Source organism: Schistocerca americana, chromosome 11 (assembly GCF_021461395.2).
Source record: "Schistocerca americana isolate TAMUIC-IGC-003095 chromosome 11, iqSchAmer2.1, whole genome shotgun sequence".
NCBI classification, from domain to species: domain Eukaryota; kingdom Metazoa; phylum Arthropoda; class Insecta; order Orthoptera; family Acrididae; genus Schistocerca; species Schistocerca americana.
In genome coordinates, this window is record NC_060129.1 from 128,466,005 (window position 1) to 128,490,236 (window position 24,232).

The 24,232-nt window shown below is 45.0% G+C and overlaps 1 protein-coding gene across 1 annotated transcript in view; it reads left to right on the plus strand.

Moving 5' to 3' along the window:
- Window positions 1-24,232, plus strand: part of LOC124553951 (L-galactose dehydrogenase-like) — a 94,332-nt gene that overhangs the window by 60,432 nt on the left and 9,668 nt on the right. Inside the window, exons 5-6 of the mRNA XM_047127966.1 lie at window positions 488-724; window positions 14,572-14,703. Of these exons, the coding sequence (XP_046983922.1) occupies window positions 488-724; window positions 14,572-14,703 (369 nt within the window). The remainder of the gene's footprint in view (window positions 1-487; window positions 725-14,571; window positions 14,704-24,232) is intronic.

Consider the following 24,232-nt stretch of genomic DNA (forward strand, 5'->3'; position numbering starts at 1 on the left):
TGAATGCCCCACAAGCTAAACATCATGATCTATATTGATCGTTCACTCTTGTCATCTATGGCTTGTGGTGCGCCACAGTTGCCTCGGCGCCAGTACATTTTACCCATAGCAGCATGCCAACAGCTTACAAATGTAGCCATTCAGAGATGGTTCCATTCTAGGCCCAAAATTTAATGGCCATACCCTTTTGGATGTTGGGTATATAATTTTGTTTCCACTTTATAACAATTGCTACAGTGTTTGTCTGTGTCCTTCCCCTTCCCACCCCTCTTTATATACCCTCCACTGTAGTCTGTCACCTGTTGTCTTTGAGTGGTTATTGCATGTTCACATTGAACATAGGTGCTGATCACGTCAGTGTGACTGGACTGCATAGCACACAACGTCAGTTTGGTGGCTGTTGCATGCCTCTTTGTGGTGTTGCACTTTTAATGGTTAGCACTGTTCATATAAACGTTTACCACCATCTGTGCTTTCCTGTTTGCAGGTGCACGATGTGGAGTTTGCTCCAGATCCGGAAATGGTAGTAAATGAGACCCTGCCTGTGGTTAAGGAGGCGGTGGAGGCGGGCAAGGCACGGTTCATTGGGATCACAGGCTACCCTGTGTCTGCACTGAAGGACATCATCACCAGGAGTAAGGACATCAGGATCAGCACAGTCCTCTCCTACTGCCGAGACACCCTCGTCGACAGCACTCTCCAGGAGTACATGCCCTTCTTCAAGGTGAGTCTGTAGCAGCGTGCTGTGCTGGGTACGTCAAGCTGATAGGAACGGAAAGCTTCATACCAGGAGGCACCAGTGCGATATATATCAAACTTCAGGCTGATCTTCCTCACTTATTTTGAAATTCTGCTCGATGTGGCCTGCCATGAATCCCCTCCTGTGCAAACCTCTTCATCTCAGAGGAACACTAGCAACCTACATTCTCAGTTATTTGTTGGATATGTTCCAATCTCTGTGTTTCCCTATAGAGTTCCCCTCTACAGCTCCTTCAGGTGTCGTGGTAGTTATTGCCCGACGTGTTAGTACGGGTAAATATCCTCTCATCCCCTCCTGCCTTCTTGTCAGTCTGTTCTGCATGTTTCGCTCCTCAGCGATTCTACAAAGAACCTCTCACTTCTTACCATATCAGTCTACTTAATTTTCAACATCCTTCTGTAGTACCTCATGCCGAACGCTTCGATTCAATTCTATTCCGTTATTACCACAGTCCATGATCCGCTTCCACACAATGCTGTGTCCAGATGCACATTCCCCGAAATTTTTTCCCCAAGATAAGGCTGATGTTTGATACCACTAAGCTTCTTTTGATCAGGAATGTGTACCCGTATTGTAAATAAGAAAACGTTGTTGCAATTACTCCACTGGTAACATATAACATCCGTAGTCATAGTTGCTGGCTTCTCTCTGTTGTACTCACGCAGACACTCAACTGAAAACGGTTGACCAAACGACCAGCGTCCATTATTCTTGTGTGTCCATTTCTTCACTGCCAGCTCCAGGAAGAAGAAAAGTTAACGTTAGCCCAGGTGTGTGAACTCTGTGATAGTGCAGGAGAATCACGTCTTCTTAATAACGTCATTTTTAAGTGAGTGGTACACTATGATGCGTTTTTAAACAGGTCTTGAGGAGAGGAAGTGGATTACAGAATGAATAGTATAGGGTGCTATTTAAGAAGTTCTGCTGTTTGTATCTTTGTAACAAAGACAGTTGGAAGAAAGGCAGAGATGCTCGTTAATGTTCCCCTGGTAGCTAAATTACATTTTCTTAGTATATTTTTATTTTTCTTCTGGCCAAAATGTCATCTGGTATGTTCAAGACATATATGAAATCATGTATATATTATTGCTATTATTGTTATTATTATTATTATCATTACACACGTTACAGGCCTTTCATCAGTACTCCTTCATTCGTTCACTAAAGGCTCTCTTCCGTTCTTCAGTGCACTTTGGCCTTTGAGCTTTAGATACTGTTTACTCTGACATCACCTCCCACTTGTTCACCCTCTGTCTACAGTGTGGTCCATAGATAGTAACCGGGCTAAATACCTCACGAAAACGAAAAAACTACAAAGAACGAAACTCGTCTAGTTTGAAAGGGCAAACCATATGGCGCTACGGTTGGCCTGCTAGATGGCGCTGCCACAGGTCAAACGGATATCAACTAAATAGGAACCCCCATTTTTTATTACATATTCGTGTAGTACGTAAAGAAATATGAATGTTTTAATCGGACCACTTTTTTCGCTTTGTGATACATGGCGCTGTAATAGTCACATACGTATAAGTACGTGGTATCACGTAACATTCCGCCAGTGCGACGGTATTTGCTGCGTGATACATTACCCGTGTTAAAATGGACCGTTTACCAATTGCGGAAAAGGTCGATGTCGTGTTGATGTATGGCTATTGTGATCAAAATGCCCAGCGGGTGTGTGCTATGTATGCTGCTCGGTGTCCTGGACGACATCATCCAAGTGTCCAGACCGTGCGCCGGATAGTTCCGCTATTTAAGGAAACAGGATATGTTGAGCCACATGTGAAACGTCAACCACCACCTGCAACAAATGATGATGCCCAAGTAGGTGTTTTAGCTGCTGTCGCAGCTAATCCGCTCAACAGTAGCAGACAAATTGCGTGAGAATCGGGAATCTAAAATACGTCAGTGTTGAGAATGCTACATCAACATCGATTGCACGCGTACCATATTTCTGTGCACCAGGAATTGCATGGCGACGACTTTGAACGTCGTGTACTGCTCTGCCACTGGGCACAAGAGAAATCACGGGACGATGAAAGATTTTTTGCACGCGTTCTATTTAGCGACGAAGCGTCATTGACCAACAGCGGTAACGTAAATCGGCACAATATTCACTATAGGGCAACGGAAAATCCACGATGGCTGCGACAAGTGGAACATCAGCGACCTTGGCGGGTTAATGTATGGTGTGGCATTATGGGAGGAAGGATAATTGGCCCCCATTTTATCGATGGCAATCTAAATGGTGCAATATATGCTGATTTCCTACGTAATGTTCTACCGATGTTACTACAAGATGTTTCACGGCATGACAGAATGGCGATGTTCTTCCAAGATGATGGATGTCTGGCACATAGCTCGCGTGCGGTTGAAGCGGTATTGAATAGCATATGACATGACAGGTGGATTGGTCGTCGAAGCACCATACCGTGGCCCGCACGTTCACCGGATCTGACGTCCCCGATTTCTTTCTGTGGGGAAAGTTGAAGGATATTTGCTATCGTGATCCACCGACGAAGCAATGCATGTGCGAACATTATGGAAGGCGAACTACTCGCTGTTGAGAAGAATGTCGTTACACGTATTGCTAAATCCATTTTGAGCATTTATTGCATTAATGTGGTATTTACAGGTAATCACGCTGTAACAGCATGTGTTCTCAGAAATGATAAGTTCAGAAAGGTACATGTATCACATTGGAACGACCGACATAAAATGTTCAAATGTACCTATGTTCTGTATCTTAATTTTAAAAAAGCTACCTGTCACGAACTGTTCGTCTAAAATTGTGAGCCATATGTTTGTGACTATTACAGCGCCATCTATCACAAAGCGAAAAAAGTGGTCCAACTAAAACATTCGTATTTCTTTACGTACTACACAAATATGTAATAAAAATGGGGGTTCCTATTTTTATAAAAGCAGTTGATATCCGTTTGACCTATGGCAGCGCCATGTAGCTGGCCAACCATACCGCCATCTGGTTTCCCCCTTTAAGCTAGACGAGTTTCGTTCTTTGTAGTTTTTTCGTTTGACTCTTATTTCGTGAGATATTTGGCCTGGTCGCAATCAATGGACCACTCTGTATAGACGCCTTTATCCATGACGTCCGCTGAATCTATCTGAGCTCTTTCCAGATCAGTTTTGTGTAGTGGTCTTGAGTCCCTGGATGTACCTGTTGGTGAGTCTAGTCTGTGGAAGTCTGCTGATGTGTTCATGAAATTTTAGTCGCCTCTTTCTAATGTCCGCTGCGATGTTGAAGAAATGTTGTGTGGTGTCTCTGGAGTGAAGCCTATATCCTTCGTCCATGAGTTTTGGTCCAATAATTCTCCTAATGAATTTTCTTTCCTGTGTGAGAATGTTCTCAGAGTCGGCCTTTGTATGTAACATCAGTGTTTCACTGGAGTATTGCACCTCAGGTTTGATTACAGTGTTGTCGGGACGAAATTTGGTGCAGGTGGACAGACATTTCTTGTTCTATACACCTTGTGTGTTGTATAAGGCGCTTCAGTCCGGAACCGCGCGACTGCTACGGTCGCAGGTTCGAATCCTGCCTCGGACATGGATGTGTGTGATGTCCTTCGGTTCGTTAGGTTTAAGTAGTTCTGAGTTCTAGGGGACTGATGATCTCAGAAGTTAAGTCCCATAGTGCTCAGAGCCATTTGAAACATTTTTGAAGGCTAGTCAGCCGACCTCCAGCTTGTCCTTCGGTCATCCAAGTCGCACTGGCTTCCAAAGGCCTTGTACAGGGTTATTACAACTGATTGAAGCGATTTCACAGCTCTACAATAACTTTATTATTTGAGATATTTTCACAATGCTTTGCACACACATACAAAAACTCAAAAAGTTTTTTTAGGCATTCACAAATGTTCGATATGTGCCCCTTTAGTGATTCGGCAGACATCAAGCCGATAATCAAGTTCCTCCCACACTCGGCGCAGCATGTCCCCATCAATCAGTTCAAAAGCATCGTTGATGCGAGCTCGCAGTTCTGGCACGTTTCTTGGTAGAGGAGGTTTAAACACTGAATCTTTCACATAACCCCACAGAAAGAAATCGCACGGGGTTAAGTCGGGAGAGCGTGGAGGCCATGACACGAATTGCTGATCATGATCTCCACCACGACCGATCCATCGGTTTTCCAATCTCCTGTTTAAGAAATGCCGAACATCATGATGGAAGTGCGGTGGAGCACCATCCTGTTGAAAGATGAAGTCGGCGCTGTCGGTCTCCAGTTGTGGCATGAGCCAATTTTCCAGCATGTCCAGATACACGTGTCCTGTAACGTTTTTTTGGCAGAAGAAAAAGGGGCCGTAAACTTTAAACCGTGAGATTGCACAAAACACGTTAACTTTTGGTGAATTGCAAATTTGCTGCAAGAATCCGTGAGGATTCTCTACCGCCCAGATTCGCACATTGTGTCTGATCACTTCACCATTAAGAAAAAATGTTGCTTCATCACTAAAAACAAGCTTCGCACTGAACGCATCCTCTTGCACGAGCTGTTGCAACCGCGCCGAAAATTCAAAGCGTTTGACTTTATCATCGGGTGTCAGGGCTTGTAGCAGTTGTAAACGGTAAGGCTTCTGCTTTAGCCTTTTCCGTAAGGTTTTTCAAACCGTCGGCTGTGGTACGTTTAGCTTCCTGCTTGCTTTATTCGTCGACTTCCGCGGGCTACGCGTGAAACTTGCCCGCTCACTGCAGGCCGATCCGTTGATTTCCCCTTACAGAAGCATCTAGAAGCTTTAAACTGCGCATACCATCGCCGAATGGAGTTAGCAGTTGGTGGATCTTTGTTGAACTTCGTCCTGAAGTGTCGTTGCACTGTTATGACTGACTGATGTGAGTGCATTTCAAGCACGACATACGCTTTCTCGGCTCGTGTCGCCATTTTGTCTCACTGCGCTCTCGAGCGCTCTGGCGGCAGAAACCTGAAGTGCGGCTTCAGCCGAACAAAACTTTATGAGTTTTTCTACGTATCTGTAGTGTGTCGTGGCCATATGTCAATGAATGGAGCTGCAATGAATTTATGAAATCGCTTCAATCATTTGTAATAGCCCTGTATTTGCAGCTCTTTCTGCCATTACCTGATGACCTTGTTCAGCAGTAGCTGGAAGAGGAGCGGTGACAGTCCGTCACTATGGCGAGCGCCTGTCTTGATATCTAAGGGTTTGGAGATTTCCCCCTTGAACTTCACCTTATATGCCGTGTCTGTCAGTATCTGTTTGATCAGTCGCAGTGTCTTGCCGTCCAAACCTTTTTCATGTAGAATGTTGGACAATGACTGGCAATCGATGGAGTCAGATGCCTTCATGAAGTTAACAAAGGCGCATATGATTGGGCTGTTCCCGAGGGCTTTGATTTATGAGGTAGTCTTCGGATTGAAGATTTGTTCTGCACGGGAGCAACCAGGGTGGAAGCCCACTTGGTACTCGCCGAGCTTGTGTTCCGGTTGGTTCCGTGTCCTTTGGAGTAGGCATGCTGAGAATACCTCGTCTGTCACTTGTATTTAGTGAGATGCCCCTGTAATGGTTCACATCTGTGGGGCTACCCTTTTTCTGCACAGGGTGGATCAGTGCACATTTCCAGTAGTCTCGCAATTTTTCTGACCTCCATATGTCTGTGGTGAAATATGTGAGTTATTATTATTATTACGAGAGTCACTCCAAAAGAAATGCACACTATTTTTGTAAAAATACAGTTTTCATTCTGCATGTGTGAAAGTTTTGCAGTGTGTAGACACATCCTTCCCGCTTTTATTCAAACTTAGTTCAACCTGTTCCCGTGTGTGGCGCCGTCACAGCATGTCTTCAAGATGGCTGCTACACTTGACGTTCGTCAGAAGCAACGTGCTGTCATAGAATTCCTGTGCTGTGGAAACGAGACAGTGGGAAACATCCACAAGAGGTTGAAAAAGATGTACGGAGATGCTGCTGTCGATCGCAGTACAGTTAGTCGGTGGGCGAGCAGGTTACGTGACGAAAGCGGGCACGGCAATATTGAGGATTGTCCTCGCAGCGGCAGGCCTCGTGCTGCACACACTGCAGACAATGTGCAGGGAGTTAACGAATTGGTGACTGCTGACAGATGCATCACAGTGAACGAATTGTCACGCTACGTTGGGATAGGGGAAGGAAGTGTTTGCAGAATACCGAAAGTGCTGGCGTTAAAAAAGGTTTGTGCCAGGTGGGTTCCCAGGTTGTTGACAGTGGCTCACAAAGAAACGAGAAAAACGGTATGCAGCGAACTTTTGGAATAGTATGAGAATGGTGGAGATGAATTTCTTGGAAGAACTGTGACAGGTGATGAAACGTGGTTCCATCATTTTTCACCAGAGACGAAGAAGCAATCAATGGAGTGGCATCGTGCAAATTCACCCAAGGAAAAAAAAAAAAAATTCAAAACCACACCTTCCGCTGGAAAAGTTATGGCTATGGTGTTTTTCGATTCCGAAGGACTCTTGCTTGTGGACATCGTGCCAAGTGGAACCACCATAAATTCTGATGCACATACGACTTCACTGAAGAAACTTCAAGCTCGACTGAGTCGTGTTCGACCACATCAGCAGAAACAGGATGTCTTGCTGTTGCAGTACAATGCACGGCCACACGTCGGTCAAAACACCGTGGAAGCGATCACAAAACTCGGATGGACAACACTGAAACACCCGCCTTATGGTCCTGTCCTGGCTCTATGTGACTACAACCTCTTTAAGAAACTGAAAGATTCTCTTCGTGGAACAAGGTTTGAAGATGATGACTCCCTTGTGCACGCTGCCAAACAGTGGCTCCAACAGGTCGGTCCAGAATTTTACCGTGCGGGTATACAGGCGCTGGTTCCAAGCTGGCGTAAGGCAGTTGAGAGGGATGGAAATTATGTGAAGAAATGAAAATATTCTTCCTGAAGGATGTATCTACACACTGTAAAACTTTCAAACATGTAGAATAAAAGATGGATTTAAAAAAAAATTGTGTGCAATACTTTTGGAGTGACCCTCGTATTATTATTATTATTATTATTATTATTAGTTGGTTCGAGATGCTGTACAATTATGCAAGGCGTTCTTCCTGAACTTTCATGTTTCCTGTCTGTATCTTGTGTCCGCTGTGTCTCTGGTTTCTTCAGGTGTCCTACTCTGACTTCCCAATACACTTGTGTATCTTTGATCCGCAGATATTTACCTCTGTTGGATCGTTATGTGATTCCTCTAGGTCAAGTTTGATCTGTGTGACCCGTGGTGTTGTTGGCTTATCTCCTTGTATGTATGTCAGAATTCTGTTGGTGATTACTGCTGATGTGTCCATAGAATTTTGATCTTTTTCGTCTGACATCTGCCGATAGGTTTGACATCTCCTTTGCGATTTTCGTAGAGACTTATCTGCTCATCTCCTCTGTCAGCTATAGGTTGAGGATTTTTCTATTTTGCTTTATTCCTTCAGTATTTCTGTATCACTTTTCCATATGAACTGTTAATGTCTCGTTTGCATACAGTATTTAAGGCCTAGTTATTGTGTTGTAGTGTCTAACGTTTGAGTTAATGGGCATGAATTTCTTATTATATGTTTCCTGTATCTAGGCAATGGCCTTGCAGCAGTGGATACAACGGATCCCGTTAGATCACTGAAGTTAAGCGCTGTTGGGCGTGGCCGGCACTTGGATGGGTGACCATCCAGCCGCTATGCGCTGTTGCCATTTTTTCGGGGTGCACTCAGCCTCGTGATGCCAACTGAGGAGCTACTCGACCGAATAGTAGCGGTGAAAGAAAACCATCATAACAACCGGGAGAGCGGTGTGCTGACCAACTGCCCATCCTGTCTGCAACCTCAACTGAGGCTGACGCGGGGGTCAGATGGTCCCAATGGGCCACTTGTGGCCTGAAGACGGAGTGCTGTCATATGTCCTGTACCTCGCTGTACGATTTCTTCATTTTGTGTTGTCGAGTCTTCTGTATCTTCACACCTGCAGTGGTTTCGAGGATTTGACGTAGATATTTGAAATGTGTAACTCGGTTCATCTTGTATTTTGAGTCTAATTTTTGTATCTTTAATTGTGAGTAAAAGAACCGAGACTTCTGGGAAGAGGTTTGCAGGCCAACTTCTGTGCATTCTTTTAGTACTTCTGTTTCAAGACGCAAAGTAATTAATGATATTTAGGTGCTAGTGGGCATTGACTTACATCAAGGGGGAAGTTAAAAACTTGTGCTGGGTCGTGATTCGAACCCAGGTATCCTGCTCACTAGATAGAGGCTCTGACCACTTTTCTTCTTTTTTATCTCATTTTGTTCGCTGTGTTTGTTCGGAGTGGACATCACATGACGCTAGTTCAAATTCATCGTTGAGCCAGTAACTAAGTTTTTTGTATTACAGAGGGCAGCTAACTCTCTGACTGTACACGCTGAACACTAAGCGATCCAGACACAGTGGCCATGGTAACAGCATGTATTACCCTAGCACGCCTCCTGTCAGACCTGGATTGTCAACTTACCGACACACTACTGATTGCCCATTATCCTCATTACTCACTGCGTTTCGCCGTTTCCCGTAAGTGTTCGAGAGTGGTGTGCATCTGCACTGAAGGGATCATTGACTAGTCTAATCTTGACTCCAGAATGAGATTTTCACTCTGCAGCGGAGTGTGCGCTGATATGAAACTTCCTGGCAGATTAAAACTGTGTGCCCGACCGAGACTCGAACTCGGGACCTTTGCCTTTCGCGGGCAAGTGCTCTACCATCTGAGCTACCGAAGCACGATTCACGCCCGGTACTCACGCTGCAGAGTGAAAATCTCATTCTGGAAACATCCCCCAGGCTGTGGCTAAGCCATATCTCCGCTATATCCTTTCTTTCGGGAGTGCTAGTTCTGAAAGGTTCGCAGGAGAACTTCTGTAAAGTTTGGAAGGTAGGAGACGAGATACTGGCAGAAGTAAAGCTGTGAGTACTGCGCGTGAGTCGTGCTTCGGTAGCTCAGATGGTAGAGCACTTGCCCGCGAAAGGCAAAGGTCCCGAGTTCGAGTCTCGGTCGGGCACACAGTTTTAATCTGCCAGGAAGTTTCTTAGTCTAATCTTAATTATACAGGGTGGTCCATCTAAAGTTTCGGATGAGATTATCTCGAAAACTATACAGCGGGTAAAAATAGTGGATAAGACAAGTTCGTAAACTCAAAGGGAGATACTACACGGGACCTCCAGCCCCCGCCCCCTTGGGTGGAGTGGGGGGCAACTTTTACATCTTAAATGGAAACACCCATTTTTATTGCAGTTTCCGATTCTCCATAAAAAAAATTAATCCAGTATTGTCTGAAACATTTTTTTTAAACCATTGACAGATGGTGCTGAAATCGCGAAAAAAGTAAGATGGGGGAAGAACTCTGATTTATTAAGAATTATCCGAGAAAGACGCATCAAATGGATAGAAAATGTGCACCAGTTCTTTCGTTACACCAAATTAAGCCATTTTTGTACAAAATGTACTGTATTTTACTTTTACCGTCAGCCAGGAACAACGGCATGGACATAGTAGAATGATGTTCCCATGTGGTGCTTCATTAGTGTGAATCCCCTTGCCTCTCGCAATCTGGGATGCTTAATGAATGAAATTAGCCACTAAGAGGTTGTTCATAATTATCCCCATTTGCTTCAGTGCAGAAAGTCAATCGTCTGTGGCAGTTGTCCACAGTTTTGAGCAGCACATCCCGTGATTGCTGCACACGCTCTCGAATGCGTTGCTCCATATCGTTTCGGGTTGTGGGCTGTCTTTCACATACAATGTTTTTTAAATAACCCCGCAAGAAAAAATCAGGAGATGTTAGGTCTGGTGAACGTGGAGGTCACTGAATTGGTCCGCCGCGTCCTATCCACCGACCAGGGAACCGTAAATTTAAATCATTCCGCACATTTTTAGTACAATGGGGAGCTGCTCCGTCCTGTTGGAACCACATTCGTTGCCTGATTTCTAAATCACATCTTCCAACAAATCATCGCGGAGAAGTTGTAAATAAGATTCCCCAGTTACGTTTTGGTAAAAAAAATACAGTCCTATCAAGTAAGCGTTTAAATTCCACACCAGACCATTAACGACCATTTGCGATGATTGCCAATGGGTCTGTGCGAGTGTGGATTGTCAGGGGACCAATCATGACAATTTAATTCGCCATTGTTTTTGGATGTGGCTTCATTGGTGAGCATAAAGTATCTAAAAACATCATTTTCACTTCTTATCATTTCCAAGGCCCATTGGCAGAAATGCACGCGTATTTGCATATCTTTTGGCGTTAATGCCTGAATCAGTGTGATATGATACGCATGATATTTATGTGCCTTCAGAATCCTCAAAACAGTTGATTTCGGTACTCCAGTTTGTCTCTGAATCGCACGACTAGTAATTTCGGGATCCAGTAGAACACGGGCAAGAACGGTAACGATAAGAGCGTCATTTTCATTGTATTCGCGATGACGAGGTGGACGGCGCATGTATCCATTTCGAACTCGTTGAGTGCAATTTCGAATAATGTTTCCGCTTGGATGTCTGTTTCGGAAACGACCCGCATACAATTGCGCAGCTGCAGCGTAATTGTTGTTCCATTCACCTAAAATTAACGTCATATCAACAATCCCTGTAGGAGGATAGTGAGCCATGTTTCGCTAAAGAATAATTTACTTTCCTCAGTTGATGTTTACGGTCCACAATCTGAAAGTGAAGTGACGTCTGATCACATTACACCGAGCTTTATACTGAGTCATAGTTCGCAATTTTGCCACGGTACCGCCACAGTCGGGTGAGTAACGCAATTGTGAAGAGTTCCCTAAGGCGATTTTAATACCATTCCGCCTCCTTCCATCAAAAACTGTGGCGGGTAGGATACATTTTGTACAAAAATAGCTTAATTTGGCATAATGAAAGAATTGGTGCATATTTTGTATCGATTTGATGCGCCCTTCTCGGATCATTGTAAATAAATCGGAGATCTTCCTCAATTTTAATTTTTCTCGATTTCTGCGCCACCTGTCAGTGGTTTAAAAAATATTTCAGCCAAAACTTGATTGCTTTTTTATGGAGAATCCGAATCTGGGGGTTTCCATGTAAGATTTAAATGTTGCCCCTCGCCCCACCCATGGGAGCGGGGCCTGCGGGTTTACTTGTAGTATCATTTGATGTCCCCCTTTGAGCTTACGAACGTGTCGTGCCCACTATTTTTGCCTGATGTATAGTTTTCGAGATAATCTCATCCAAAACTGCAGATGGACCACACTGTATGTACAGTGTCTGTTCTTTTGAACATGTCCACAAGGACAGACACCACATTCACATTTCGAATTGTTTGGTTTGAGAGTATGGCCCAGCTGTCTGCAAAATGGAGGTTTGAGATTTCTGTGTTCACTCGGGCTCTTCCTAGTTGTGTTGCTTCCCATTATCTGTACATTTTCAGTTCTTTTTTCCACTCCCTCATTATTTTGTCTTGGACTGAACAATGGTACTTCCAGAACGAAATTTTCACCCTGCACTGCAGTGTGGGCTAATATGAAACTTCCTGGCAGATTAAAACTGTGTGCTGGTAGGAGACTCGAACTCGGGACCTTTGCCTTTCGCCGAGCTACCCAAGCACGACGCACGGTCCGTCCTCACAGTTTTAATTCCGCCACTACCTCGTCTCGTACCTTCCAAACTTCACAATGGGGATAATCTGTCGCCTTTGCGTACTCACAGTTTTGGTCACGAAGGCATCAGAGATTTCAGCTGTGAATTTAACTTCCAGTGTTATGTCAACCGATGTTTGTTTGATTAGTCGTAGTGGATTTGCGTCAAGTCTCTGTTGTTTTAAGATGATGAACAAGAATTGCCAGTCAACAGCATCGTATGCTGTTTTCAAGCCTACGGAGGTGTATATGTACATACACTATTGGCCATTACAATTGCTGCACCACGAAGATGACGTGCTACAGACGCGAAATTTAACCAACAGGGAGAAGATGCTGTGATATGCAAATGATTAGCTTTACAGAGCATTCACAGAAGGTTGACGCCGGTGGCGACAAATAAAACGTGCTGACATGAGGAAAGTTTCAACCAATTTCTCATACACAAACAGCAGTTGACCAGCATTGCCTGGTGAAACGTTGTTGTGATGCCTCGTGTAAGGGGGAGAATTACGTACCATCACGTTTCCGGCTTTGATAAAGGTCGGATTGTAGCCTATCGCGATTGCGGTTTATCGTATCGCGACATTGCTGCTCGCGTTGGTCGAGATCCAATGACTGTTAGCAGAACATGGAATCGGTGGGTTCAGGAGGGTAATATGGAACGCCGTGCTGGATCCCAACGGCCTCGTATCACTAGCAGTCGAGATGACAGGCATCTTATCCGCATGGCTGTAACGGATCGTGCAGCCACATTTCCATTCATGACTCAACAGATGGGGACGTTTGTAAGACGACCACCATCTGCAGGAACAGTTCGACGACGTTTGCACCAGCATGGACTATCAGCTCGGAGACCGTGGCTGCAGCTACCCTTGACGCTGCATCACAGAAAGGAACGGCTGTGATGATGTACTCGAAGACGAACCTGGGTGCACAAATGGCAAAACGTTATTTTTTTGGATGAACCCAGCTTCTCTTTAGAGCATCAAGATGGTCGCATCCGTTTTTGGCGACATCGCAGTGAACGCACATCGGAAGCATGTATTCGTCATCGCCTTACTGGCGTATCACCCGGCGTGATGGTATGAGGTGCCATTGGTTACACGTCTCAGTCAGCTCTTGTTCGCATTGACAGCCCTTTGAACAGTGGACGTTACATTTCAGATGTTTTGCTACGTGTGGCTCTACATTTCAGCAGGATAATGCACGACCGCACGTTGCAGGTCCTGTACGGGCCTTTCTGTATACAGAAAATGTGATGTCACCGCCAGACACCACACTTGCTAGGTGGTAGCCTTTAAATCGACCGCGGTCCATTAGTATACGTCGGACCCACGTGTCGCCACTGTCAGTGATTGCAAACCGAGCGCCACCACACGGCAGGTCTAGTGGGACTTCCTAGCACTCGCCCCAGTTGTACAGCCGACGTTGCTAGGAAAGGTTCACTGACAAATACGCTCTCATTTGCCGAGACGATAGTTAGCATAGCCTTCAGCTACGTCATTTGCTACGACCTGGCAAGGTGCCATTATCAATAGATATTTAACTTGTGATGCCTATACCGTCAGACCGATGTACACCACTTATGGATTAAAGTTAAGTATTACATCAACTACGTACTTTATTTGCTACTATTAATTCCCTTAACTGTTCCAGACCTCGCGCCAGCCTGCGTGAGCTTAAGCGCGTGCCTTTCGGCTTCCTCTCATAGTGACTTGGCTGTCTTGCCAAGTCACAACAGAAAATGTTCGACTGCTACCCTGGCCAGCACATTCTCCAGATCTCTCACCAACTGAAAATGTCTGGTCAATGGTGGCCGAGCAACTGGCTCGTCACAATACTTCAGCCACTACTCTTGATGAACTGTGGTATCGTGTTGAAGCTGCATGGGCAGCTGTACCTGTACACGCCATCGAAGCTCTGTCTGACTCAATGCCCAGGTGTTTCAAAGCCGTTATTACGGCCAGAGGTGGTTGTTATGGGTACTGATTTCTCAGGATCTATGCACCCAAATTGCGTGAAAATGTAATCACATGTCCAATGAATACCCATTTGTCATCTGCATTTCTTCTTGGTGTAGCAGTTTTAATGGCCAGTAGTGTATAACTTTGGTTGTGAAGTGAGATCCCGGCCGACCACTTCGCCTGCTTTTCTCCTTGCCTTCCTCAGGAGCGCGGCGTCGGAGTGATCAGCGCTTCTGGCCCCTCGATGGGTCTGCTGACGAACGCGGGACCCCAGCCGTGGCACCCGGCGCCGGAGGAGCTGAAGGAGGTGTGTCGGCGGGCGGCCGGCTACTGCGAGGTGAGGCGAACCGAGTCACCCCATCCTGTCTAATATCCCCCGTGTTACACAGACCCCAGTCTGAAGGAGCTCCATCAGCACTGTAGTATGATCCAGTATACGATCTCATCAGCAATTCGCTTAGAGATAATACTGTTGAAGCTGTTTTTACTAAGTTTCTACTTTAGTTATGTTTATCACGTAAATAGGAACAAATCTATCTTTCTGCATGTGACCTTTTTTACCAAACGTGTTTCACCTGTTCATACCAGGCATTTCAGTGTTTTGTAATAAAACGAAAATTAATTATTATACGTACTTTTACGAGATATAATACACACATCAAAAAAAGATTTGCAACACCCCAGGTCCCTGAACACCTGAGGACAGACATTGACTGTGGATATTGCTTCACAGACATAGTCCCTCACTAAACCCATCCAAAGATGTAAACAACCATGCACGAGCAGCGCCTGTTACACAGTGGAGGTCCGACAGCCAATCAGTTCCAATCGTTCCACCAGGAAGGAGGTACACTGCTCATGTTGTCTGTATTTCAACCACGCCTAGGTGGTCAATACCGCTGTTTGATCGCGTCCGGATTGTTACTTTGTGCTCAGTCAGGAACCACGCGACTGCTACGGTCGCAGGTTCGAATCATGCCTCGGGCATGGATGTGTGTGATGTTCTTAGGTTAGTTAGGTTTAAGTAGTTCTAAGTTCTAGGGGACTGATGACCACAGATGTTAAGTCCCATAGTGCTCAGAGCCATTTTTTTGTTACTTTGTGCCAGGAAGGGCTCTCAACAAGGGAAGTGTTCAGGCATCTCGGAGTGAACCAAAGCGATGTTGTTCAGACATGGAGGAGATACAGAGAGACAGGAACTGTTGATAACATGCGTAGCTCAGGCCACCCAATGGATACTACTGCAGTGGATAACCGCTATGTACGGATTATGGCTCGGAGGAACCCTGACAGCAACGCCACCATGTTGAATAATGCTTTTCGTGCAGCCACAGGACGTCGTGTTACGACAAAAAGTGTGTGCAATAAGCTGCATGATGCGGAACTTCACTCCCGACGTCCATGGCGAGGTGCATCTTTGCAACCACGACACCATGCAGCGCGATACAGATGGGCCCAACGACATGCCGAATGGACTGCTCAGGATTGGCACCACATTCTCTTCACCGATGAGTGTCGCATTTTCTTTCAATCAGATAATCATCGGAGAGACATATTTGGAGGCAACCCTGTCAGGCTGAACGCCTCAGACACACTGTCCAGCGAGAGCAGCAAGGTGGAGGTTCCCTGCTGTTTTCGGATGGCATTATATAGGGCCGACGTACGCTGCTGGTGATCATGGAAGGTACCGTAAAGGCTGTATGATACGTGAATGCTATCCTCCGATCGACAGTGCGACCGTATCGGCAACATATTGGCGAGACATTCGTCTTCATGGACCACAATTCGCGCACCCAACATCCACAGCTTGTGAATGACTTCCTTCACGATAACGACATAGCTCGACTAGAGTGGCCAGCATGTTCTCCAGACATGATCCCTATCGAACATGCCTGGGATAGATTGAAAAGTACTGTTTATGGGACGACGTGACGCACCAACCACTCTGAAGGATCTCCGCCATATCGCCATTGAGGAATGGGAGATCTGGACCAACAGATGAACTTGTGGACAGTATACCACGACGAATACAGGCATGCATCATTGCAAGAGGACGTGCTACTGGGTATTAGAGGTACCGGTGTGTACAGCAATCTGGACCACCGCCTCTGAAGGTCTCGCTGTATGGTGCTACAACAAGCAATCTGTGGTTTTTATGAGCAATAAGAAGGACAGAAATGATGTTTATGTTGATCTCTATTCCAATTTTCTGTACAGGTTCCGGAACTCTCGGAACTGAGGTGATGCATAACTTTTTTTGATGTGTGTATAAGGAAAATTACTTATTATACATATGTTTACGAGATATAATAAAAAATATTCTTTATACTATATACCATTCTTGATGGTTAATATGAATAGGGGAAACGTTTGCTAGAACCAAAATAAACATTTGGCTAAAAAAAAAAGACTGGATGACAGCTACTGGTAAACATTCCGGGATGTGAAGTCGTGGTCCAAGAAACTCTTCTGTTCCTGACGTTTCTTCCAGGCAAGACTCAGCGGAGGAGCGACTCTGAGGTTGTCCAGCGCAGTACTGGACGAAACTTCAAGAACAGAAGAATGTCTTGGACCACGACCTCACATCCTGAAAGGTTTACCAGTGTGGTCCATTGATCGTGACCGGGCCAAATATATCACGAAATAAGCATCAAACGAATAAACTACAAAGAACGAAACTCGTCTAGCTTGAAGGGCGAAACCAGATAACGTTATGGCTGGCACGATAGATGGCGCTGCCATAGGTCAAACAGATATCAACTGCGTTTTTTTAAAAATAGGAACCCCCATTTTTATTACATATTCGTGTAGTACGTAAAGAAATATGAATCTTTTAGTTGGACCACTTTTTTCGCTTTTTGATAGATGGTGCTGTAATAGTCAGAAACTTATGGCTCACAATTTTAGACGAACAGTTGGTAACAGGTAGGTTTTTTAAATTGAAATACAGAACGTAGGTACGTCTGAACATTTTATTTCGGTTGTTCCAATGTGATACATGTACCTTTGTGAGCTTATCATTTCTGAGAACGCATGCTGTTACAGCGTGATTACCAGTAAATACCACATTAATCCAATAAATGCTCAAAATGCTGTCCGTCAACCTCAATGCATTTGGCAATACGTGTAACGACATTCCTCTCAACAGTGAGTAGTTCGCCTTCCGTAATGTTCCCACATGCATTGACAATGCGCTGACGCATGTTGTCAGGCGTTGTCGGTGGATCACGATGGCAAATATCCTTCAACTTTCCTCACAGAAAGAAATGCGGGGACGTCAGATCCGGTGAACGTGCGGGCCATGGTATGGTGCTTCGATGACCAATCCACCTGTCATGAAATATGCTATTCAATACCGCTTCAACCGCACGCGAGCTATGTGCCGGACATCCATCATGTTGGAAGTACATCGCCATTCTGTCCTGCAGTGAAACATCTTGTAGTTACATCGGTAGAACATTACGTAGGAAATCAGCATACATTGCACCATTTAGATTGCCATCGATAAAATGGGGGTCAATTATCCTTCCTCCCATAATGCCACACAACACATTAACCCACCAAGGTCGCTGATGTTCCACTTGTCGCAGCCATCGTGGATTTTCCGTTGCCCAATAGTGCATATTATGCCGGTTTACGTTACCGCTGTTGGTGAACGACGCTTCGTCGCTAAATACTACGCGTGCAAAAAATCTGTCATCGTCCCGTAATTTCTCTTGTGCCCAGTGGCAGAGCAGTACACGACGTTCAAAGTCGTCGCCATGCAATTCCTGGTGTATAGAAGTATGGTACGGGTGCAATCGATGTTGATGTAGCACTCTCAACACCGACGTTTTTGAGGTTCCCGATTCTCGCGCAGTTTGCTACTGATGTGCGGATTAGCCGCGACAGCAGCTAAAACACCTACTTGGGCATCATCATTTGTTGCAGGTCGTGGTTGGCGTTTCACATGTGGCTGAACACTGCCTGTTTCCGTAATTAACGTAACTATCCGACGAACGGTCGGGACACTTGGATGATGTCCAGGATACCGAGCAGCATACATAGCACACGCCCGTCGGGGATTTTGATCACAATAGCCACACATCAACACGATATCGACCTTTTCCGCAATTGGTAAACGGTCCATTTTAACACGGGTAATGTATCACGAAGCAAATACCGTCTGCACTGGCGAAATGTTACGGGATACCACGTACTTGTACGTTTATAACGATTACAGCGCTATCTATCACAAAGCGAAGAAATTGGTCCAACTAAAACCTTCATATTTCTTTACGTACTACAAAAACCTAGTTGATATCCGTTTGGCCTATGGCAGCGCCATCTAGCGGGCCAACCATAGCGCCATCTGGTTTCCCCCTTCAAGCTAGACGAGTTACGTTCTTTGCAGTTTTGTCGTTTGAGATATTTGGCCTGGTCACGATCAATGGACCACCCTGTATAACTGCTATAGAATGTGAGTCAATGGGGCAAAGTGTGAAGAGATCATTCCTTACTTTCAGCAACTATGTTTTAAATGTATACTATGTAACAAAAAATCTGACGCACCCAAAAGACGTGGTCGGGTATCAAAGTAATTCCATACACGCACACACACCCTCGGCAGTCGTGTAAATGACTTTGGCGTCGCAGTTCTCTATGACACGCAGAGTGGTCAGCAGTGTGCATTCGTGTTGTTAGTGTTTAGTGTGGTTACCACGTCTTCAACGCTATGCCGGGTCATTCAAGAATATACGGAAATATTTTAGTATGTTATTCTACAAGCAAATCCAAAGATAAAAGTTGATACAAACATAGGTCAGCAAATGCTTGGTTGCAGAGTTACGGTTAATAAAAGATTATGTCTGAAATTTAGCGACTTCGCTAATATGAAGCCATCACAAAGCTGTATGAGGTTAAAGTAAATCACGATTTCCATTTATTTTGTTGTTATTGGTCTGGTGAACCTAATAAAAGATGTCCCAGACGTGTATCTGCAGTAGCTTTTCAGAACATCCAGAGAAGCAAAGATTATTAGACAAGTAAATTTGTTTACTTTCCATTAAGAATGTAGAGTGCAAGTGTTATTTAAGTTGACGCCACATTGGGGGTATCGCGCGTCGGTGGACGATGAAATGCTGATGATGACAACTCAAAACACGGTCCACGAGCGGGGAAAAGCTCCAATGCGACCGGACAAGAATGTAGAAACGTTTATGTCATTGTTGGCAACCGTGAATGAGTTGTTTCAGTCGTTTCCTAACCTTGAAAAGAGCTAGTTTTCTGTATTGTTCAGTCAAAGAACGTAACGACAACAGTGTATTTAAGTGAAACTACATAGTAGCTGTTGTAGTTTGTAGATTATTTATGAAATAGGGATGCCTTTCAAATTTACGACAGAGGAATACGCCGATACGGTGTATGTTTATGGCAAATTTGATAGTAATGCTACGGCTGCAGTTTACGAATATCGCGTACGTTATCCATCTCGGAGGATACCGAATGCACGAACTATTAGTGGAATATTTCGAATGTTACACGAGACAGGTTCTCTACCTAGCGTTCACGATCAGTACGAGCGCTCGATACGTGAAGACGATGATGAGGATATTATGGATGCTGTTCAACATAACCCGGGTACCAGTACACGACTTGTCTCTCAGCGATTAGGCATTTCACAGTCTAAGATATGGTGTAGATTGAAGCACAATAATATGTAGCCTTACCATAAAAAACCGCATCATTTACATCCGGGAGATCCTGCCCTTCACTTGGGAGTTGTGCAACTGGTTAAACAGTAATGAGCGGTTACACAAATACATTTTATTTACTGATGAGTCACAGTTTACTCGAGATTGTATAAGCAATTTACATAACGAGCACGTATGGTCTGAAGCAAACCCACATGCAACAGTGCAACGCAATTTCCACCAGCGATTAAGCATGAATGTGTGGTGTGGTATAATCAACTCACACTTTATTAGACCATTCGTTTTCCCAGGACGTCTAACTGGCGAGATGTACTTACAATTCCTTCAAGAAGAAATGCCCCGCTTACTCGAAGATGTTCCACTTGCTACTCGACTGAAAATGTATTTTCAACATGACGGCGTGGATCCACATTTCTCCAACGCCGTTACTACACATTTAAATGAACATGGATTGGTCGTGTTGCTACACGTCTGTGGCCACCCACAGCGCCAGATTTAACACCCACGGATTTTTGTGTATGCGGATAGACGAAAGACAAAGTTTATGAGGACAAAGTCAATAGACGTGACGCATTACTTGCTTACATTATGAATGCAATAGACGAAATTAAGAACAACCCTGTGAAACTGAAACGAGCAACAAAATCTGTTCCTACACGTGCAGTTAAATGCACTGAACTCAGTGGACACATTTTTGAACGTTTATTGTGAATGGATTGTGAAATTGTATGTACACTATACAACTTCCTTAACGTGAATTCACGTGTGCTATGGTATTAATAAAAGCAGATTATCTGACACATTCATACAGTTTCAGTTAACGTTATTCCCTTCACTTTTCCAAAATTATATTCTCTACAACGTCTGTCGAAAACTTTGTGCAGTTGTCTGGAATTTAAAAAACAAATTGGGCCAAGTGGTTAATAAGTTAAAAAATTTACGAAATTACTTCTTTGCTTCTCTGTATGTTCTGGAAAGCTACTGCAAATACACGTCTGGGACATGTTTTATTAGATTCACCAGATCAATAACAACAAAATAAATGGAAATCGTGCTTTGTTTTAACCTCATGCTGTTCTGCAATCGCTTCATATTAGCGAAGTTGCTAAATTTCAGGCAAAATCTTTTACTAGCCGTAAATAAACATTTGCTGACATGTTTATATGAACTTTTTTCTTTAGTTTTAGTTCTAGAATAACATATTAATATATTTGCATACCTTCGTGAATCACGGCAACGGCCTTGCCCCAGTGGGTACACCGGTTCCAGTCAGATCACCGAAGTTAAGCGCTGTCGGGCGTGGCCGGCACTTGGATGGGTGACGATCGGGGCCGCCGTGCGCTGTTGCCATTTTTCGGGGTGCGCTCAGCCTCGTGATGCCAACTTGGGAGCTACTCGACTGGATAGTACTGGCTGCGGTCAAAGAAAACCATCATAACGACCGGGAGAGCAGTGTACTGAGCACACGCCCCTCCTATCCGCATCCTCATCTGAGGATGACACGGCGGTTGGATGGCCCCGATGGTCCACTTGTGGCTTGATGACGGAGTGCTTTGTGGACCACGGTCACCTGGCCAGCTGTCACTATGACGGACGGAGATGCTGGGTGCTCGTGCGAGACAGCATTATCAGCAACAGACAGAGCTTTTTACTGCGGGTCTCCATTTGGCCAGCTGGTCGAGTTGTACAGTATCCAGATTTGGGAGCTGTTAGGAGCTGACAGAGGCACCATCTCGGACATAGGGGAACATGAGGGTATGCATACACATTGTCAAGGTGCTGGTGGACCACAATTGTCCACCGTAAGAGGGGATCGCTGTATTGTGCACCAAATACATTCAGACCCCTTGTCATTTGCTGCTGCCATTGAAGGACAAGCAATGAACTGTAATACTGTGTGTCGTAGCACGCCATTGGTTGGACACCAGCAGCAGCTGGACTGTGGTATTACTATCTCGTGTTTAGGCTGCCAATAACACTGTGACACAAACGGTTCTGTTTGGAGTAGCACCACGGTTGGACAGCGTGGACTGCTGTCACACTGTGCTCAGTGACGAATCACGGTCTTGTACCCCACTCGATGACCACCGTCAGCCACTGTGGTGGGGTTCCTGTGGAGAGGCACCGGTCAAGTTCTTTCTTAGTGCGCCCCGATATTGTAATAACTTCTCATAGCCTCTCCTTCCGTGAAGTCTCAGTTAGTTTCCTCCTCCCCTCCAGGGTGCTTCACATCTTTTGTCAGGAAGTGTACACAGTGCGATCAAAAGTCTCTGGATGCCCCCAGAAACATACGTTTCCCATATTAGGTGCATTGTGCTGCCACCTACTGGCAGGTACTCCATATCAGCGACCTCAGTACTCATTAGACATCGTGAGGAAGCAGAATGGGCCGCTCCTCGAAACTCGTGGACTTCGAATGAGGTCAGGTGACTGAGTGTCACTTGTGGCATACGTCTGTACGCAAGATTTCCACACTCCTAAACACCCCTAGGTCCACTGTTTCCGATCTGATAGTGAAGTGTAAACGTGAAGGGACACGTGCAACACTAAAGCGTACAGGCCGACCTCGATTCTTGACTGACAGAGACTGCCGACAGTCGAAGAGGGTCGTAATGTGTAGTACACAGACATCTATCCAGACCATCACACAGGAATTCCAAACTGCATTAGGATCCACAGCATGTACTATGACAGTTAGGCGAGAGGTGAGAAAACTTGGAATTCGCCGTCGAGCGGCTGCTCATAAGCCACACATCACGCCGGTAAATTCAAAACGATGCCTCGCGTGGTGTAAGGATCGTAAACATTGGACGATTGAACAGTGGGAAAACGTTGTGTGGCAATCCGATGCCATGGTGTGGGTATGTAGAATGCCCAGTGAACATTATCTGCCAGCGTGTGTAGTGTCAACACTAAAATTCAGGCACGGTGGTGTTATGGTGTGGTAGTGTTTTTCATGGAGGGGGCTTGCATGCGACGGCATCTTTCCGCATGACCGAGCACCTGTTCATAATGCATGGCCTGTGACGGAGTGGTTACACGACAATAACATACCTGTAATGGACTGGCCTGCACAGAGTCCTTAGATGAATCATATAGAACACTTTTGGGATGTTTTGGAACGCCGACTTCGTGCCAGGCCTCACCGACCAACATCGATACCTCTCCTCAGTGTAGCACTCCGTGAAGAATGGGTTGCCATTCCCCAAGAAACCTTCGAGCACCTGATTGAACGTATGCCTGCGAGAGTAGCGTCTGCCATCAAGGCGAAGGGTGGGCCAACGCCATATTGAATTCCAGCATTATCAGCGGAGAGCGCCACGATCTTGTAAGTCTTTTTCGGCTAGGTGTCCGGATACTTTTGATCGCATAGTGTATATTCATTAATACCCTTGCCGTTCTCAAAATTTCTCTTTGCTTATAAAACTGTGAAAACATGAATACGAGACCAGGACCGAATGCAACCTCTACAAAACTTTTGTGCTTTAGTGCAGAATGGAGTCAGAGACAATCTTTCAGAGTGCGTTATATGTCATGTAGATATCGTGTTGAAGCTTAACATTAAATTGAAGAACTTTCCACTGATCAACTGCTTATACTCCACTGTATAGCGTCTTTAGGAAAACTCTTAAATTCAGTGCCTTAAGTTATTCTATGGTTAGAATTGCCTCCATACTACAGTAGCACGAAATCATTTCGCTGACTTGCACTTATATTAAATCAAACGTACATCCTTGACTTATCTCCACATTCCAGAGACCCATCTCTTTGGACTGCCTAGATTTTTTTCGATTTTTTCAGTCATGTGATTGGTTTTGATGTGTCCTGCCATGAATTTCTCTTCTCTGCCAACCTGTTCATCTCACAGTGGCACTTACACCCAACAATCTCAAACATTTATTTGGCATATACCAATCTCTGTCTTCTCATACAAACTTTACTCGTTACAGCTCTGTCAATTACCATGGACGTTGTTCCTTGAAGTCTTAACACACGTCCGCTCATTCCTCCTCTTGTCCGTGTCAATGTTTTCCACATGTTCCCTTTCTCAGAACATCCTCACTTCTTATCTTTTCTTCTTCTTCTTCTTCACTTCATGGAGTAGACTCGCAACCTGGCGTGTCTCCACTGAAGCCAACTGTTCCTTGGTGTTCCTACTTTCCCATTCCTGTT